The sequence below is a fragment of the Hemitrygon akajei genome, chromosome 4 (genome assembly GCF_048418815.1).
Source record: "Hemitrygon akajei chromosome 4, sHemAka1.3, whole genome shotgun sequence".
Classification (NCBI taxonomy): Eukaryota; Metazoa; Chordata; class Chondrichthyes; order Myliobatiformes; family Dasyatidae; genus Hemitrygon; species Hemitrygon akajei.
In genome coordinates this window covers 159,643,085-159,664,550 of record NC_133127.1, presented here as the reverse complement: position 1 = coordinate 159,664,550, position 21,466 = coordinate 159,643,085, and the positions used below count along the sequence as shown (strand labels likewise).

The 21,466-nt window shown below is 39.3% G+C and overlaps 1 protein-coding gene across 10 annotated transcripts in view; it reads left to right on the top strand.

Annotated features, from left to right (window-relative positions):
* atp8a2 (ATPase phospholipid transporting 8A2) overlaps positions 1–21,466 on the top strand; it is a 461,717-nt gene that overhangs the window by 160,510 nt on the left and 279,741 nt on the right. For all 10 annotated transcript variants that reach the window (XM_073043757.1, XM_073043755.1, XM_073043759.1 and 7 more), the window contains 4 exons: positions 534–603; positions 1,558–1,685; positions 4,745–4,856; positions 13,515–13,680. In XM_073043757.1, the coding sequence (XP_072899858.1) occupies positions 534–603; positions 1,558–1,685; positions 4,745–4,856; positions 13,515–13,680 (476 nt within the window). The remainder of the gene's footprint in view (positions 1–533; positions 604–1,557; positions 1,686–4,744; positions 4,857–13,514; positions 13,681–21,466) is intronic.

The following is a 21,466-nucleotide window of genomic DNA, read 5'->3' as shown; positions in this document are numbered from 1 at the left end:
ACCAACTGAGAACCCCATATAATTATCAACCTATTGACCTTTATCCTTTTCTCCTGTACAACTGGTGCTCTGAATACACACGCCAAGTCAATATTATCCTCTTTCTATACTTAGAATTGATTGCTGGTTAGAGAAAAAGAAACCCTCGGGGATTCTTCAGAAGTATCTGCCTGTTTTTCTTTGTCTTTCTGAGAGTCATTCCTTGCTGCCTGTCTGTATTCTTTTGAACTGTGGTGTGGTTACTTCCTGCATCAGGCTGTCTATGAGATGCAGAGCCTTGTAGTAACACCTGCTGCCACTCAAAACCTGGAATTTGAACACCTCCATGTTGTAATATTCAAGCATTCTGGATAAAAAAAACCTCATGAACAAAAGGGAGAGGGTGGAGAAGTAGGGACCAGCTGAATTCCTCTTCGTAGAACCATTACAGACCAGATGGTCTGTTAGCATACTAAAATCTTAAGTAAAGAGTGTAAAGATGTTTCTGATATATTTATTATATAAATGATTGTTTTCTCATTCTTTGTATATAGTGAGCCACAGGCAATGTGCTACATTGAAACGTCAAATCTGGATGGCGAAACAAATCTCAAAATAAGACAGGTAAATAGAGTTCATTATAGAATCAAGTTACAGCAGTGCTTCAGCACTTTTATTCTGATAGGGATCAGTTTTTTTGCACAATGGAAGCATGGATGTGATAGTTGGAGATATATTGTTCTTCTGTTAATGTGTGTAAGATATCTAGTGTAAGATCTGTAAACCAATTATATCCTCAACTTGTGGAAGTTAGATTCAATAAAAATAATGCAGGAATTATAAAGCTTGTCAGTTAGCATCTGTGGAGAGAGGAACAGGAATAGTGTTTTCAGTTGTGTACCTTCACTCAAAATGAACAAATGTTTAAAAATCAAACGTGTTTCATGTTCAGAGGAGGGAATGGCAGTCTGAGAAATAAGTCTGAAAAGCCAAACACTGATTCAATATTACTCTTCTGATACAAATCTGAGAGTCTAGTTATCTGAAATTGTTAAATTTAGTGGGATGTATATATAGAGAGAAACTTGATTGATTTCTCCTAAAACAGCTTAAGTCCCTGATAAAGTGGAAAATTTCCAGTGCTGCCTCTTTATCTTAAACCTCCAGAATATCAACTTTAAATGCTGTTTTGCCACATTAGTTTGTAGTACAAGATCTGATTGCTGAATCAGTGATCTATGCGGAACAAGAACACCCATTGAGAACTTCATGAGAGGATGCCCTTGAAGGTTATCTCACAAATTCATTGTCTTCTGTGGTATAATTTGTAACTCAGAAGGGTGGTATCTTTTATTATTTGTGATATTTGAGTTTTAGGGAGAGAGATGATGCTTTTATTTGGCTCCAGCAATTAATTCTAACATACTACAAGCAATTGTGGTCACTGAATTATAACTTGGCCTTTTGTGTGCCTAATTTGTTTGGATGATTAAGACTGTGATAAGTATTTTCAGTGCTTCTAGAGTTTTTTTTTTTCAAAACCGTATTCTCTGACTCCCAATTATCCTTTCCGGTTAGGGTTTGCCATCGACTGCAAATGTGCAATCCACTGCAGATTTAATGAAAGTGTCTGGGAATTTGGAATGTGATGCTCCCAATCGACATCTCTATGACTTCACTGGCAATCTCCGAATTGGGGACCATCGGTATTGTATTTTTTAAAAATCACTGTCTTGCTCCATATTCATGCTTAAGCATTTCTGGCCACATTCTTGAAGGCCTGCAGAAGAATGATTGATTGGATTATGCAAGTATCACTTTTGACTTGGCCACAAGGAAATGCACAGCAATTTAAATTAAGTTTTTACCTTCTGCCCCCGTAAATAGATGGTTCAACTGAAATGGATAAGGCTCTTTACTGACCGTTCATTGGAAGTGTATGTTAATTGAACAGATATTATTAGATGACAACTCACTAGTTGAAACAAATGTAATTTATGAAATTTCCTTAAAGACAAAACCAGAACCATTCATTCTTAGCTTTATATAAGGTGCTTTCCTTCAAACGTATCTTTTTTATCTCTAATTTTTATTGCGACACCAACAAATTATATTCAATACAACCAGTTGCTGATTACATTTGACTGTTTAACCCAGCCACCCACAACCCTCATCACCATCCCCCCACCCCTCATCCTCTTCCCCACCCCTCTTTCCCCCCATCCCTCTCCCCTCCACCAACCAAATGAATAGTAATGCATACACAGACAGAGCCTTCCTATTTCAACAAAAGATCTCTTAAGTTAGATATCAAATTTGTCCACATTAAGTTTGGGTTTGGTTTGCATCATTTATTCTTGCTGATGATAATTCCAGGTAAGAAATGTCCAAAAAGCTCCGAAGCCAGTGAGTACTGGAAATATCATGGGGAGGTTTCCAACGATGGACTACAACCTTCTTACCTGCGGTCAGGCTTGCCAGCCAGACTTTGCGTGTTTTTTCCATAAGGGAAAGGTGGGAGTCATCATTTAGAAGATGTACAGTGGGGTCCATTGGTACTTGTACCCCCGTTAGTTCTGTAAGAGTACTGATAACCTTCCCCCACAAACCAAAAACCCCTGGACGTTCCCATACAACATGTATAAAAGAGCCAACAGTTCCGTGGGGGCAAAATGAGCAATATGGGCCAGGAACCAGTCCCATTTGATGTCTGATTCTCAGTGTTAAATATGCTCTATGACCTTCAAACGTATCTTGATTTGTGACTCTCTTGAGATCCTCCAGCTCTTAACTAAATCCATTTTAAGTTTATTGTCATGGGCATACATAGCCAGGTATAAAAGCCATGGCAATTAGTTTTTTTTCTTCAACAGCACAGTACATTTGCAAAAGAAGTTACACAAGTTTAAATTAACATAAAATTATTTAATGAGGAAAATATAGTCTGAGGTAATATTAGTTCTTTTAGGCTGGTTGAAGAGCCTTCTGCCAGTGGGGAAGAAGCTTTGTTGAACCTTGAGGTGTGGATCTTCAGACATCTGTACCTGCTGCCAGATGGCAGCAATGAGTGGAGGGCATGGCTCAGATGGTGGGGTGCCCTTAATGATGGGTGTCATTGTACTAATGTAATGCCTAAACAGCAAAGAATTACTTGGGTGGGTTGCCTTAATTTGAATTTTTTGAGGTTTATGTTACTAGCTGTAATACCATAAATTATGCTAATCATTGTGGTTGCCATACATAGAAATAGTTTTTTATATTTGGCTTCAATTTTGTATTGTTAATTGTGGAAAGTTGTGATATAAAGAAATATTTATTCTGTCAGATTAAAATTGGTCACCAATTGCAAGACCTGTTGTAAAGAACAAGAATACTATTTGTCTTCATTTCTCTCTTCCATTTCATGCATAAATAAATTTAAGTAAATTTAAATGATTCCCTAAATGATTTTTTTATTTGTCTTGCCCTTCCCTGTTCTGAATCTTCCTGTATCTTTTGACGCTGTTGACTTCCTCATCCTCTCTGTTTGTGCTAATGTCACCAAAGTATGGTTTCTTACCACCTCGTCTGTTAACGAAAGTACCACACCCTCCAACACTGGCATACTGGGACTGTAGTTCAACCTATCAACAAAATACACTATAGCAATTCACCCGGAGTTCTATGGTAACCTATTCCAAAGCCATGAATTTGTCAAGAGTGTCTACAGGGTAGTTTAATTTTATAACGTGCTTAGGACTATCCATTCCTTCCACTGGAAGTGGCTTACAGATTTTTAAGAAAACTTTGCTGATACTTTTGCTGTTTGAAACTGTGGCCCTATGGTTTTGTTATGCAGCATTCAGTGTCCAAGAACCCAGTAGACTATCCTAAATATCGCTTTCTGGTTGATTTTAATTTGGACATCAAAATACAATGTGAAACGCGTTGTTTGCGATAACAACTAATAAACGCAAGGATGCGCTGTGGGCAGCCTGTAAGTATAGTTATACATTCCGGTGCCAACATAGCATGCCCACAGTATCCAGCAGGACAACACAAGCAGCAGCAGAACAGCAGCAAATAAGCTCCTTTCCTGCCCTTCCACTCACCCACATACAGCCAGGCCTCCAATCCTGGGACAGGCCGTTTGCGGGCCTCCAGTTCTTGGTCCCAGATGCTCAGACTTGCAGACATTGGGCCTCCAACTTTGGACTTCACTAACCTCTGGATATCAATCCCATGGCTTACCGATCACAGGTTTGATCTCCAGGCTTAGACCCCAGGGTTTGCTGATCATGGGTTTGACATTCAGGCCTCAACTTCTGGACTCGCGTGGACCTTGAACCCTGGTGACCCGATTGTCACTGTCCCTTGTGACTCCCTTCTGTACAGACCTCTGCCCTGGGCATCAGCGGTCTCAGCACCTGCTGACCCGACCTCTGGAATCACTGACCTTTGACTCACTGAATATTCCAAACTGGACTTCAAACATCAAATCCTGCCCAGACACTTCATTTACTGCAACGACCTCTAATTCACCTTTATTCCTGCCCCTAAACCCTAATCAATGCTGTATCCAAAACTATTCCTACAAACCTTAAAAAAAGCAGTTAAGTCTGAGCCATGACAGGAAGATCTTAAGAATCCCTGTGAATGACCACTTCATAGTATGGACAAGCAGCATGCCTTTTGTATTATTTTTCAAATTTCCTCCATATTGTTATAGCTGTTTGAATCAGAGGATCAGTGTATGGGTTTTAATTTTGTTGTTATGCTCTTGCAGCCCTGTTCCTGTAGGACCCGACCAAATTTTGTTGAGAGGTGCACAACTGAAGAACACGCAATGGATTTATGGGCTTGTAGTATATACCGGACATGATACAAAGCTGATGCAGGTTGTTATTGAAATTTCTTGTCCTTATTTTGGTATTCACTCAATTGCCTAGTGTATATTGTATACCTCAATTAATAATAGGTTTAGTGCTGACATTATCTGTCCAAAGCTAATAATTACATGTTTGCCACAGCTATAGTAACTCAGTAAGAATGCTGCTGGAATACTAAGCATAGTTTTCAGCACCGTATTTTGGAAATCATTATTGTTCTTTGTGGGCATCCAATGTAGATTTACCAGTCTGGACTTCAAGAATTAAATTACAAGGTGATTATAGAAACTAAGGTTATGTTTCCTTAAACCTAAATGTTAAAGCATGATTTAGAACATACAGCATGGAACATAGAAATCTACAGCACACTACAGGCACTTCGGCCCACAATGTTGTGCTGACCATGTAACCTACTCTAGAAGCTGCCTAGAATTTCCCTACTGCATATCCCTCTATTTTTCTAAGCTCTATGTACTTATCTAAGAGGCCTTACTTATCTTAAAAGACCTTGTTGTATCTGCCTCCACCACAGTCTCCAGCAATGCATTCCATGCATCCACCACTCTGTGTGAAAAACTTACCTTTCACATGCCTCCGGTACCTATTTCCAAGCACCTTAAAACTATGCCCCTAGTGTTAGCCATTTCAGCCCTGGGAAAAATCCTCTGGCAATCCACATGATCAATGGCTCTCATCATCTTATACATCTGGATCAAGTCACCTCTAACCCTCTGTTGCTCCAATGAGAAAAGGCCAGGTTCACTCAACTTAATCTCATAAAGCATGCTCTCCGATCCAGGCAACCTCCTTGTAAATCTCCTCTACACTCTCTCTATAGTATCCCAATTCCTCCTGTAGTGAGGTGACCAGAACAGAACACAGTACTCCAAGTGGGGTCTAACCAATGTCTGATATAGCTGTTACATTATCTCACAGCTTTTGAAATCAATCCCATGAAGGCCAACACACTATACACCTTCTTAACAACGCTGTCAACCTGTTCAGCAGCTTTGAGTGTCCTATGGACACGGACCCCAAGATCTCTGTGATCCACCACACTGCCAAGAGTCTTACCATTAATATCATATTCTGCCTTCAGATTTGACCTACTGAAATGAACCAGTTCGCACTTATCTAGGCTGATCTCCATCTGCCACTTCTCAGCCCAGTTCTATATCCTATCTATGTCCCACTGTAACCTCTGACAACACTCCAGACTATCCACAACATCCCCAACCTTTGTGTCATCAGCAAACACCCATCTACTTCTTCATCCAGATCATTTATGAAAATCACAAAAAGGATGGGTCCCAGAAAAGATCCCTGTGGAACACCACTGGTCACTGACCTCCATGCAGAATACAAACCATCTACAACCACCCTTTGCCTTGTGTGAGCAAACCAATTCTGGATCCACAAAGCAAGTTCTCCTTGGATCCATGCGTCCTTGCTTTCTGATTGAGCCTTGCATGGGGAACCTTACCAAATCCTTATTGAAATCTGTATATACTACATCCACTGCTCTACCTTCATCAATGTGTTTTGTTACATCACAAAGAATTCAATCAGGCTCATAAGGCATGACCTGCCCTTGACAAAGCCATGCTAACTATTCCTAATCAGAATATGTCTCTCTATTTGCTCATAAATCCTGCCCCTCAGGATCTCCAACAGCTTGCCCACCACTGAAGTAAGGCTCACTGGTCTATAATTTCTTGTACAAGGGAACAGCATTTGCAATCTTGCAGTCCTCTGGTACTTCTCCTGTCCTTATTGATGTTGCAAAGATCATCGCCAGAGACTCAGAAATCTCCTCCCTCATTTCCCACAGTAGCCTAGGTTATATCTCATCTAGATTTTCCACATCCTTTGTGCATCATGTTTCTTTTACCCTACCATCCTTTCCCTCCCTCAGCAGGACCTACCTATGCAGAATGTCAGGCAAATGTTCCCTGAATATTTGCCGCATTCTTGCTGTGCCTTTCGCTGGGAACTACTGCTCCCAGACTTCTGCCTAGTAGCATCATATTTCTCCCTACCCCAATTAAATGTTTGTTTCCAAATTTTCTGCTCCTGTCCCTCTCCAGCACTATGGGAAGGAGATCGAATGGTGATCACTACCTCCAAAATGCTCTCCCACTGAGAGATCTGTCACCTGACTAAGTTCATTTCTCAATACCTGAACAAGTATAGCCTCTCCTCTAGTTGGCTTATCTACATATTGTGTCGGGAAACCTTCCCGAACACACCTAACAAACTTCATCCCATCCAAGCCCCTTGCTCTAAGGAGATGCCAGTCAATATTAGAAAATTAAAATCATCCATCACAACAACCCTATTATTATTGCACTTCCAGAATCTGCCTCCCTATCTGCTTCTCAATGTTTCTGTTACTGTTGGGGCGGGGGGGGGGGGGGGGATATGTAAAAATCACCCAGTCGAGCTATTCACCCTTTCCTGTTTTTGACTTCCACCCACACTGACTCAGTAGACAATCCTTCTATGACTCCTCCTTTTTCTGCAATTGTGATACTACCCCTGAGTAGCAATGCCACACTCGCCTCTTTCGCCTCCCTCCCTGTCATTTTTGAAACATCTAAAGCCTGGCACACTCAGCAGCCATTCCTGCCCCTGAGACGTCCAAGTCTCTGTAATGGCCACAACATCATAGTTCCATGTATTGATCCGTGCTCTAAGTTCATCCACCTTGTTTATGGTACACCTTGCATTAAAATAGACACATCTCAAGCCATCAGGCTGAGCACACATCTTTGCTCTATCATCTGCCTATCCTTCCTCAGAAACTCCCTACAAACTGTCTCTACTGCCTCTTCACTTTGGTTCCCACAAACCCCCCCCTGAAAATCTAGTTTAAACCCTCTCCAATAGCATTAACAAACCTCCCTCCCAGGCTATTGGTTCCCCTCCAGTTCAGGTGCAACCCATCCCACTTGTACAAGTCCCCACTTAACAGAGGAGATTCCAATGATCCAAGAACTTGAAACCCTGTGCCCTGCCCCATCTCCTCAGTCACTCATTTTTCTGTGCTATCTTCCTGTTCTGACCTTCCCTAGCTCGTGGCACAGAGAGTAATCCAGAGATTACTATCTTGGAGGTCCTGCTCTTCAGTCTCCTTCATAATTCCCTAAATTTACTGCACAGGACCTCGACCCCTCTCCTGCCTACGTCATTGGTACCAAAATGTATCATGACCTCTGGCTGCTCACCCTTCCCTTCAAGAATATTCTGCAACTGCTCGGAGACATCCTAGGCCCTAGCACCCGGGAGGCAACACACTATCCTTTCATCTCTTCTGCTGCTGCAGAATCTCTTGTCTGTCCTCCTAACTATTGAGTCCCCTGTGACTATTGCTCCATCTGAGTTCACCCTACCCTTCTGAGACTCCGAGCCAACCACAGTGCTATTGGTCTGGGTTTTTTTTGTTCTCTTGCCCAGATAAGTCATCCTCCTCATCAGTATCCAAAGGGGTGTACTTGTTGCTGAGGGGAATGGCCACAGGGGGATCCTGTACTGACTTCTTTCTCCCTTTACCTCTCGATGTTCACCCATCTACTCCCTGAATTCTGCACTCTGGGTGTAACCACCTGCTTAAAGGTCTTATCTATCAATTGCTCTGCCTCCCCGATGGTCCTCAGTTCATCTAGCTCTTTAATGCGGTCTTTCAGGAACTGGAGTTGGCTGCACTTCCCGTGGGTGTAGTTATCAGGGAGACCATCAGGTTCCACGAATTCCCACATCCTACCGGAGGAGCATTCCACTGTCATATCTGCCATCCTGCCTGCACTGTACTATGGACAATCAAGACCAAATCAACAATAACAAAACGAAAACCTACCCTAATTATCTGTTTCTTTGGCCTCAGCCTCTTCTTGTCAAAGCCCCTTAAGTTCCCACTCTGACTCTAGCCCCCACTCTGACGATAGCTGCTCCCCGGACCCTATCTCTCTTTTAGGGTTTAAAAAAATCAGTAAACCCCCGTGCATGGAAAAAGAACTCTCCGTGTTTGGTGGTGCTCCGCTTGCCTTCTGCTGCCGCCAATTGGATTGCAGTTGTCAAGATATTCAGAGGATATTTACTACATGAGGAAAAAATTATGTTATAAGAGTACACAGATCTATTGAGCATATTGTGGAAAATAAAAGCATTTTGTGAAGTCATTATCATAAGTGGACTGTGACGAGTAATTACATATTATTCTAATATTAGAATATTACTAATACTAGTAATTTTAGTAATCTGAGAAAGTTGAAATGAACAGATATTTAAATCACTTTTATGAAACAAATGATGGGTACAATAATGCCTCCAAAATTGTGTTTTGAACATAGATTAATTTTTCCAGATATTCTCTGTGGAATTGGCACTTCTTTGCTTTACTGTGCACGGCACTCCAGTATTAATTAGGTTTCTAATCATTCTGCCCTAAGCCACTGAGCTTGTAAGAATGGCTTCTCTGTACGTGCAGTAACAGAAGCATTGTATATTAAAATATTGAGCACGTAATCTTACATCCCCATTGTTCTCAGATAATGGAAGAATGATTATTCTGGCTTCATGAAATATTTTATTAAAATGTAATGATAATCACATATCCATGTACAGCCTTTAATCCTGAATCCTCTGCACACTTAACCTAAACTAATTAAGTTCAAGATTCCCATGTAATGTGTTTTTTTCACTATCAAAAAATATTTAATTATGGTACATTGTTAGATACCATTTTGAACACAGTAGTAATGCTATCCTATGAGACAATGGTACATATCAAATAGTTTCTCAACAAGTGGTAATTAAATGTATGTTTTCGTGGTTAAAAATATGGTAATAGCACTAAATATCCCAAGCATGTCATTTTGTTTACTGTGGTTACCTAATTACAGGAAGGATATTAATAAGGTTGAAAGAGTGCAGAGAAGGTTTACAAGGATGTTGCCAGGACTTGAGAAACTGAGTTACAGAGAAAGGTTGAATAGGTTAGGACTTAATTCCCTGGAGCGTAGAAGAATGAGGCTGATAGAGGTATATAAAATTATGATGGGTATAGACAGAGTGAATGCAAGCAGGCTTTTTCCACTGAGGCTAGGGAGAAAAAAAAGAGGACATGGTTTAAGGGTGAAGGGGGAAAAGTTTAAAGGGGACATTGGGGGTGCTTCTTCACATAGAGAGTGGTAGGAGTGTGGAATGAGCTGCCAGATGAAGTGGTAAATGCGGGCTCACTTTTAACATTTAAGAAAAACTTGGACAGGTACATGAATGAGAGCGGTATGGAGGGATATGGTCCAGGTACAGGTCAGTGGACTAGGCAGAAAAATAGTTTGGCACTGCCAAGAAGGGCCAAAGGGCCTGTTTCTGTGCTGTAATGTTCTATGGTTCAATGGTGCTATTTTAGATATGAATCTGAAAAGTGTGAACTACATTATATTGTCTCTTCTCTGTAAGTTTGTACATCATATCCTGAGAATTCTGATTTCTATCCGCCGTTTTATGTTCATAGTACTGTTACCAATCTTCTTGATCAAGTTTCATCTCTAATGCAAAGCAACTTCCCTGATTGGTTCCTTCTGATTGAACATTGAATTTGGTTAAACATGTCATTTCACTCAAACTCTTGGTTTTTTCAAATTTTTTTCTCTCACTAAGATCTAGTTGAAATATTTGGCTTTTGTTTTGATTTGAATATCCATGCTGATGAGAGGCCCTTTTAATGGCAGAGTAGTCAAGTGGTTAAGGCATAGGTCTAGTGATCTGAAGGTCACTAGTTTGAACCTCAGCTAAGGCAGAGTATTGTGTCCTTGAGCAAGGCACTTAACCACACATTGCTCTGCTATGACACCGGTGCCAAGCTCTATCAGCCCTTGCCCTTCCCTTGGACACCATCAGTGGCGTGGAGAGGGGAGACTTGCAGTATGGGCAACTGCCAGTCTCCCATACAACCCTGCCCAGGCCTGCACCCTGGAAACTTTCCAAGGCTCAAATCCATGGTCTCTCGAGACTAACGGATGCCTATTAAAAAAAGTTATTAATTATACATAATTTTAATTTTCTCTTTTCAGGTTTTTGGCTTTTGAACCTGTTGTTCTGTTGACATTTATCAATTTATGCATTTGCCAAATCATAATTATGGCAGTTTGTAATATTCATAAACCAGGTTTCATTCTATTATAGTTAACAACTTAAGATGTGTTTCCTTAGTTGTTAACTATAGAACTTACAAACATTCCAGACCATATTATCAGCATCCTTCAGGATCAGAATCCGATTTAATATCATTGATATGTCATGAAATTTGTTGCTTTGTGGCAGCAGTATATTCGTTCGTACACATGACATGGTCTCTATTCATGACCATGACTGTTCTTGGCAAAATTTTCCAGAGGTGGTTTGACATTGCCTTCTAGGCAGTTTCTTTATAAGATGGGTGACACATGCCATTGTCAGTACTCTTTAGAGATTGTTTGTCTAGCATCAGTGGTCGCATAGCTAAGACTTGTGATATACACCAGCTACTCCTTCGACCATCCCATGGCTTCAAGTGACCCTGATGGGAGGCCAAGCAAATGCTAAACCTTTGCTTAGCCCAAGGATGACGTGCAGGCTCGCAGAGGGAAGCAAAGCCTTACAGCTTCTTTGGTAGAGCTGTGTTTCTCGCCCCGCCACCCAAGCAATACATTATAATAAAAAACTATAAATTACAATAAATATATATAAAAAATAAAGTTAAATAAGTAGTGCAAAAATTAAATAAATAATGCTGTTAATGTTATCCAACAGAATAAATTGCTATCATAGGTCTGAAAAAGCTTGCAGCCTTATTTTGTCATTTCATACTGTGGCATCATTTCATACTGTGACATTATTCTATTACAATATTCTTATTAAGTATAAGATTCTAAAAATACTGTATCTGCATTAGTATCATCACTCTTAGCCATTTGGAAATCTTGCTGCTTTTATTTGATCTTGGATTAATGTAAGGGTTGAGATGTGCAAATTATTCTACTTAAAGACAATTTGTAGAAAGTCACATAATATATCCTTCTGATGTTATATATAAGTGAATTGGGATAAACTTTTAATCCAAGCTTGGGCTAAATCTTGAAGGGTATAACTAATTGGAATGTATTCTATTGTTGGTAGGTTTAATTAATGGGGAGTTATGAAAACATCTATTACTTTGCTGCAAAACAAAATACCCCAAATCTGCCTTGGGGAAAATTAAAGTCTAAAATTCCTTGTCACTTTTGTTTAAGAAGTATTACCGTAACAATTTCTAAATGCTTAAAAAGAGAGCATTTTATGTTTGTTTATATATTGGTTATTAGGATGAGTGTTTGTTCATATGATATCCCATGTTTCTCTGTTTAGCTAAAAGAGCTGTTTTAAAGATGGGCATTGCATCATGTTTGCTTTGGATATTATTTTTGAAATATATCATTGATGATAGAAAACTGAGATTTAAAATCTGTACAAATTTGTTTCTCTGGTTGCCAAAACCTAAGACAAAACTTGTGGTAAACTATGTGTATACCTGTCTGGACACGCCCCTCTGCTGACTGCTCCTGTGGCTCCTCCCACAGACCCCTGTATAAAGGCGATTGGAGGCACTGCTCCTCCCTCAGTCTCCAAGATGTTGTGGTCACGTTTGCAGCTAATAAAAGCCTATCGTTTGCCTCCCGTCTCAGAGTTATTGATGGTGCATCAAAACTAGTCCTAGCGTTGTCGATCTTTAAACATCTTCATGTGTGATGATGTATGGAACCCGCTTTTGACTATCATTAGGTGCCAGAGTTATTACTAATGTGGCGCTTTCCTTAAAAAAAATACTGGAGAGAAGGTCTTGTAAGCACTGACTTGAAATGAAAATGTTTCAAAAACATCATGAATCACAATGTTACTTTACTTAAATGTAGCTTTTTAGTTGAAGGCATTTTATTTAGTATGGTGGTTGTATAATTGGAATCATGGAACATGTTAATATGGTTTAACTTTTCAGTTTTGGATCTTCAACAGTTTTTTCAGTCCAGTAGCTTGCCACAACAAAATTCTGATTTAAAAGGAAGTTCATGTTGCAGATGTCAGTGTACATGGTGCTGAATTTTTATCATAATATTATAGTTATGAATTTTATTGGTTTATCATGCGCAATTCCTGGAATTCACAAAATATTCAATCCATTAGCCATTATTGTAGTTTAGTATAAAGTCCTCCAGGAATGATTTTGTTTTTGGTACCAATACATCATAGTATGGAACATACATCATCAATTTATAATGTCAGAAATGTATTAGGGAAAATTTATAGAAATTTGAGTTATCTAGACAAGAGCAAAACTAAGTATTTTTGTCCTGACGAAGGGTCTTGGCCCGAAACGTCGACAGCGCTTCTCCCTATAGATGCTGCCTGGCCTGCTGCGTTCCACCAGCATTTTGTATGTGTTGCTTGAATTTCCAGCATCTGCAGATTTCCTCGTGTTTACTTTTGTTTGCTGAAGTTTATTTTGGACAGTTTAACTCCTTAGATATTACATGATATGGGGTTAAGTAACTTTCTAACTTTTTTGTAATATGCTATTCACAGAGTGTGAATTCTAAAATGCATTATAGAGTTTGATAACAGATAGATTCTTTGTATTTTTTAAATTTACAGAATTCAACCAAGGCACCGTTGAAGAGATCCAACGTTGAAAAGGTTACAAATATGCAGATTCTGATTCTCTTCTGTATTTTACTGGTTATGTCCCTGGTGAGCGCCGTGGGCACTGAGATTTGGAACAAACAACACAATACTTCCGACTGGTACCTGAACATGAGCAGTAAGGATTATTAATTATCAACATTTTCATCCACTGTTTAAGCATTTGTTTGAAAGCTCATGATTATTTGTTAAAGATACAGAAGCCTAAAGGCACACACTCAGTGATTCAGGAACAGCTTCTTCCCCTCTGTCATCCGATTCCTAAATGGACATTGAAGCTTTGGACACTACCTCACTTTTTTAATATACAGTATTTATGTTTTTGCACACTTTTTAAGAATCTGTTCAGTACTTGTAATTGATTTACTTGTTTATTTATTATTATGTTTTATTTTATTAATATTTGTTTCTCTCTCTGCTAGATTATGTATTGCATTGAACTGCTGCTGCTAAGTTAACAAATTTCACATCACGTGCTGGTGATAATAAACCTGATTCTGATTCTAACATAATCTTTCAATATCATTAAATGCACTTCGCTGAAACACAATAAATGCTTCCTCAATTTCAAATGTGAACAAAAGTTCACAGTAACTCTAGATTTTTGTTGCTTGATATGCTACAGCTTGAGTACTAATCCAAAATTCCTAAATCCAAAAACCTCTGAAATCCTGATTTTTTTTTTTGAGCTCTGACCTGATGACACAAATGGAAAATTCCACAAGGTGCTGGGAAGGTTCCTGGGTGATGTGCAGTTCTCTGCGCATTGCAGACAGTTCTGAGAAGTGACCTTACATGTGTAAGGAACAGAAGTTAATGAAAAATAGAAAAACTGCATAAAAGAAAAAAGTGAAGGTCTTGAATGTGTATTGAAAGAGTAGCTTGTCAGCATCGGAGTGGACATATGCAGCTTAACGTTATGCTGATCATGAAATAAGCAAAGATCTATCACAGCGAACTGAAAATTGAAGGCTGGTTGTAGAAATTTAAGAAAATGAACAGCATTAAATATTTAAAGATTTGTGGTGATAAAGCACCTGCTGATCACGAAAAAGCAGAGAAATTTATTCATGAATTTGTCAAGATCAACACTGATGGAAAATCTAACCCACTGAATGGCTCCATCAGTATATATGAGTGATGAACAAGCTTAAGACAAAGACTGCATAAGTTTACATAAATTCGGAGTCAGAAATAACGGCAATCTTATTATATATTCCAAAATCCACAAAAAAGTCTGAAATCCAAAACACTTTCAGCCCCAAGCATTTTGGATAAGGAATAATTAATCTGTAGGATATTTTAATTATTCATTATAAATTAGATGTTGAATTATTCTCAACTGGTTTTCAGCATTTAGCAAATCTATACAGAAACTGAATAACAATATAACAATAGGCACATGCAGTTGGACATGTCTGTGGTGAAAGAAACAAAGGTAACATTTCAGGTCTATGATCTGTTCTGATGGAAAATAATGAATCTGAAATTAAGGCCTGGATTTGCAGGAGAATGATGGCAGAGCAGAAGAATCTTCGTAGTTTTCTTAATTGATATTAACTATGTGAATCCCTTAAATGGAAGCCCAGAAAAATTCGAATCGATAATTTCTGCTCTGATACAGGGGATTATTGTAAAAATGGAAAAGTGTGTTGATTCCCTGTCACTTAGAAGCAAAATTCAACAGAAGCTTTTGTGGCAAAAGAGAGGAGTAGAAAGTGTTCTGACTGGAGGAAGACAGCAGTGTGAAATGCATTTGAGTAACTGTTAATTTAGTATATTAACTTAATATACTAAAGTAGTGTTTAGCTTTGTTAAAACATTTTGTTATTGTAATAACTTTATAACTTTTATGTAAATGCTGTGAAAGGGTAGCACGGAAGCGTACCAGTTAGCATGCTTCACAACAACAGTGATCAGTGACTGAGGTTTAATTCCTGCCACAGTGATTGGGGTTCAGTTCCTGTTGCTGCCTGTTAGGAACTAGTGCATTCTCCCTGTGAACCACATATGTTTACTCCACGTGCTCCAGTTTCTTCCCATATCCCAAAGACATACAGGGTTGTGGGCATGCAAGTGTGGCAATGCCTGTGGGCTGCGCCCAGTGCCGTCTCAGACTGTAAGCTACTGACACAAACAACACACTTCATTGTTTGTTTTAATGTTTTGATCTACGTGTAATACATAAAGCTAATCTTTATCTTTAAAGATTGAGGATAAATAGATAGATAGATAGATACTTTATTCATCCCATTGTAAATACCTTCACTTGTTGTCAGGTCCTCTCTCCATTTTGAGGGAGCTGCTAGATTTGGACATTCAGGGTAATATTCACATTTGCAGCACCTTATTGCAAAGGATTGTATCAGTTTTCTGAGCTATTTCCCACTAAGTTAAGTATATATCTTTCAACATATATAGAGTAAGCTCTGTATATTGGAATTGGTTTATTATTGCCATATGTATAGTGAAAAGCTTTTCTTGCATATAACTCATACAGATTTATTCTTTACATGGTGCATTGAGGTAGAACTAGATAAAACAGTAGAATGCAGAATAAAGTGTAACAGCTACAGAGAAAGTGTAGTGCATGTAAATGATATGGTGCAAGATCATATCGAGGCAGATTGTGCAGACAAGAATCCATCTTACTAGGGAACCATTTAATCAATTTAGTGATATAACAGTAAGGTAGAAACTGTCCTTGAGCCTGGTGGTATGTGTTTTCAAGCTTTTGTATCTTCTACCCAATTGAAGAGGAGAGAAGACAGACTATCCCATAGCTCCCAATGACATTGTGGTTTCAGTCTGAGACGGACGTGAGAACATCCTTCATGAGGGTGAACCCACAGAAAGCATCTGACCTGGATGGGGTACCATGTTAAGTACTAAAGATCCATGCTAATTAACTGACTGGTGTATTCACTGCTATCTCTAACCTCTTGCTTCAGCATTCTGAAGAACCCACCTGCATCAAGCAGGCTTCAATTTTACCGGTACCTAAGAAGAATGTGGTAACGTACCTCAATGACTATTATTCAGTAGCATTTAAATCCTCTGTGATGAAGTTCTTTGAGAGGTTGGTTGTGCAACATATCAACTCCAACCTGACAATTGACTTGGATCCATTCCAATTTGTCTGCTGTCACAGCAGGTCCACGGCAGATGCCAGCTTATTGGCTTTTCACTTAGCGGTGGAACATCTGGACAGGAAAGATGCATACATCAAGATGATCTTCGTTGACTACAGCTTGGAATTCAAGACTGTCATCCCATCAAAAGCTCATTGAAGCTAATAAACTTCAAGACCTTGGCCTCAGTACCTCCTTGTGCAACTGAATCCTCAGTTTCCTCACTTGAAGACCCCAGTTAGTGGAGATTGGCAACATCTCCTCATCAATCTCTATCAACATAGCTGCACCACAAGGTTGTATGTTTAGCTCCCTGCTCTACTTGCTTTATGTTTATGACTGTGAATCTAAGCACAGCTCCAATGCCATATTCCAATTAGCTGACGACACCACTGTTGCTGGCTGGATCAAAGGTAGTGATGAATCAGCATATAAGAGGAAGACTAAAAATCTGGCTGAGTGGTGTCATAATAACAAACTCTCGCTCAATGTCAGCACGATCAAGGAGCTGATCATTGACTTCAGGAGGTCCCTGAGCCAGTTCTCATTGGGGGATCAGAGGTAGAGAGGGTCAGCAACTTTAAATATCTTGGTGTTATCATTTCAGAGGATATGGTCTAGGTCCAGCACTTAAGCGCTATTATGAAGAAAGCATGGCATCACCTCTACTTTCTTAGAAGTTTTCAAAGATTCGGCATGTCTTCAAAAACTTTGACAAGCTTTTAGATGCGTGATGGAGCATATATTGACTGGTTGCATCGCAGCCTGGTATGGAAATGCCTACAAAAAGTAGTAGATACAGCCCAGTTGATCACGAGTAAAACCCTCCCCATCATTGAGCACATCTACAAGGAGCGCTGTTGCAGGAAAGCATCATCCATCATCGAGGGCCCCCACCACCCAGGCCATGCTCTCTTCTCGCTGCTGCTGTCAGGAAGAAGATATAGGACCCTCAGGACCCACACCACCAGGTTTGGGAATAGTTACTAACCCTCATTACTGAACTGTCTCTATAACCTACGTGCTTACTTTCAAGGAGTCTTCATCTCATGTTCTCTACTTATTGTTTATTTATTATTATTATTATTTCTTTTTGTATTTGCACAGTTTGTTGTCTTTTGCACACTGGTTGTCTGTCCTATTGGGGTGATCTTTCATTGATTCTATTGTGTTTCTTGTACTTACTGTGAATGCCCGCAAGAAAACAAATTTCAAGGTTGTGTATGGTGACATATATGTACTTTGATAATAAATTTACTTTGTAGTTTATCTGGTGTGGGTGCAGAATCTGATTATGCTGGCTGAGAAGTAGAGACACTGGAACACAGAATATACTCTGCCTATGGTACTTCAGGGTCCACTATCCAGAATGACTCATTAACATTACTACAATTCCAAATTGCCCATATCCTAAAAAACACGGGTGGCCGTTTGGGTTTGTAGTGGATAAATTTGCCAAGCCTTGCCTTTTCTAATCTGTGTAGCTTGTAGCTGCTTGTAACAGTACTGGAAGGAAAGAGAACTGCACGGTACTTGTGAAGACACAGAACCAACTTGACATCAAGGATACCTTTCATAGTGTTGTCTGCCACTAATTATGCTAAATGAGATGAATTCTGATATCTAGCAGCTCAAAACTAAGCAACTGATTTATGTGCCTCTGCAATCTGTAACTTCAATCTGCCCACATCTAACCTGCAGAAGGGAGGAGAAAACTTGAAGAACATTCCCATCCTGAGCAATGGTTAAGCTTAATATGAGATTATGAAATAAAGCTGAAATATTTCCAACCGCGATTGGCTATAAATGCTGGCTTTCTCCTGAGGACCTCAAGAAGCCAACAGTTTGATTCATGGCATGGGATAGCAAGAAACAGCTGAGACACCTGATAGAGAAAGGATGGATCGGATAGCGTCCCATGTGTTGTGCTTTGGACCTATGCCTTGGGATGATCTGTGACTCTAGCTAAGCTGTTTAAATATAGTTACAGCACAAACAGTATGGAAAATTCACCATGTATGTTTTGCTTACAAAGATCAACTTAAATTCATTCTGGCTGAATCCTGCTCTGACAATCAGCTTTCAATCAACAATAAAGCAAGCCTTCTCACTGATGCTTAGTTTAGGTTTTAGCAGGGTCATTTGTTTCTAGTAAATGCATATAGTAGTAGATAGAGCTAAATGATCCAGTACCCTATAGACCAGATCAATGCTCTGTCTCATTCAATAGGGAATAATAATGAACAATTCAGCAACCTTTGTCAAAACACGAGATGAAATGCTGATTTCCAGAGATGAGATGAGAGCCACTGCCTTTCAACTGCAGCAGTTGTATGAGCTTGGCATTCTGACAAACCTGAAGATGGTGGGAATCCAGAGGTAAATTGTTCATCGACTGCAATTGTACCTTGCTTAAAGAAAGATGGCTGTCAATCATCCCAATCTCAGGCCATAATAGTAGGAGTTCTCTAGGATATTGTCCTGGCCCAAACTTTTTCACTTGCTTCATCATTGACCTCCCCATCAGCAGAAGGTCAGAAATGGGGATGTCCGCAGCATTCTGGCCTCTAGAGGCACACTTTGCTTTGTATGCAGTTCATTTTGTGAGAACATCACATCATGTCTGTAAGCTGCCTTTTTATATCATTTCCTACGTGGGTTAATTTGGATTCAGTTTGAAGCACATTGTGGAAAGACGTCCATCTCTATCCTCTTTTTATTTGCCTTTGAAACAGCAGTATCTGTGAGTCGAAGTTTTGTCAATATTAGAAAACATTTAGTAGATATAGTTTGAAGGAAGTATTATATTTATTGTAATTAAGTACCATTGCACTATGAGTTTACTCTTGCTTACATACCATAGTTATGGAGTGTTTCATGTGTTACCTTGCTTAACAGCGATTGCGAGAACAATCAACAGTATTAGTATATTCAGACGTGACAATTCTGTATTGAATTTAATATGTATTTTAATTAAGTTTTTGCAGTTTCACAAGTAAGATCTCATTAAAAACCCTGAAGGAAGCTTCCATCCCAGGTGATTTTTGAAAAGGTGTTTAACTCACTGCATAGTTTTGTACATAGATAGATAGATAGATAGATAGATAGATACTTTATTCATCCCCATGGGGAAATTCAACTTTTTTTCCAATGTCCCATACACTTGTTGTAGCAAAACTAATTACATACAATACTTAACTCAGTAAAAAATATGATATGCATCTAAATCACTATCTCAAAAAGCATTAATAATAGCTTTTAAAAAGTTCTTAAGTCCTGGCGGTAGAATTGTAAAGCCTAATGGCATTGGGGAGTATTGACCTCTTCATCCTGTCTGAGGAGCATTGCATCGATAGTAACCTGTCGCTGAAACTGCTTCTCTGTCTCTGGATGGTGCTATGTAGAGGATGTTCAGAGTTATCCATAATTGACCGTAGCCTACTCAGCGCCCTTCGCTCTGCTACCGATGTTATACTCTCCAGTACTTTGCCCACAACAGAGCCCGCCTTCCTTACCAGCTTATTAAGACGTGAGGCGTCCCTCTTCTTAATGCTTCCTCCCCAACACGCCACCACAAAGAAGAGGGCGCTCTCCACAACTGACCTATAGAACATCTTCAGCATCTCACTACAGACATTGAATGACGCCAACCTTCTTAGGAAGTACAGTCGACTCTGTGCCTTCCTGCACAAGGCATCTGTGTTGGCAGTCCAGTCTAGCTTCTCGTCTAACTGTACTCCCAGATACTTGTAGGTCTTAACCTGCTCCACACATTCTCCATTAATGATCACTGGCTCCATATGAGGCACTGTGAGGGCGGTAGACACAGTCTGCAACAGAAATCTGCTCTTTGATTGTGTGATTCCATTGGCAATGAGTTATGCTCTAATGCTGTTGGAACCTAAATGGCAAGACCTTGTTCAACAGGAGCACTAACTGCACACTAAAGCCATCTGGTGGGCTGGATAGCCAGAACTATCTTTACCGTGATCTTTGACGGCTGGTTAAATTCAGTCACCTGAAAAACTTACACATTTGACATTCATAAGGATCAAAACAGATTCAGAAGAAGACAAATTACACATTTTTATAAATTATTACGCATTTACACAGAAAAGGAAACCTTTGAAATACTTAGTTTTGGAGAAACTTACATAATATCAAAGTTAACAAATAACAGATCATGTTTAAACCAAGGTGACACTGAAAACAGCTGACTTCTGGAGGGGTGGCGTGGCCTTATCATTTTTTTACATTTGCTGGAGTGTGGCATAAAATGAAATAAAAGTTGACGTAATTCAGAGAAAAAACTCTGAAGACTGGAATCATACCAGAAGACAGGAAAATTACCTCAATTCTGGCACATTTCTAAAAATGTACTTCAAGGCAATATCAGTTGTTTCATCAGTGACCTTCATTCATTGTAAAGTCAGAAGTGAAATGTTCACTTATTATTACACAATTTTAAGATTTGTCCTTAGTTCTTCAAATAATTCATTGGTCGGTGTCTATATAATAGTAAAATTTGAACCACATCCAAGGTCATTGTGATGTAACGTGTATCATCTGCCAGTTTCAATAATAATAGCTGCTATTCTTTGACTTTTAAAAGCTTATTTATATTAAAATTCTCACTGTCGATGTTCTCCTGATTATCCAGCTAATGTTTAAAAGGGTCTAAAATTAGTGCCATATTATAAATGTTCCCATAATAAATGGGCACTGGTAGATTTGGAATTGCTCATCAATGAACTAATGTAACATAATAGCACA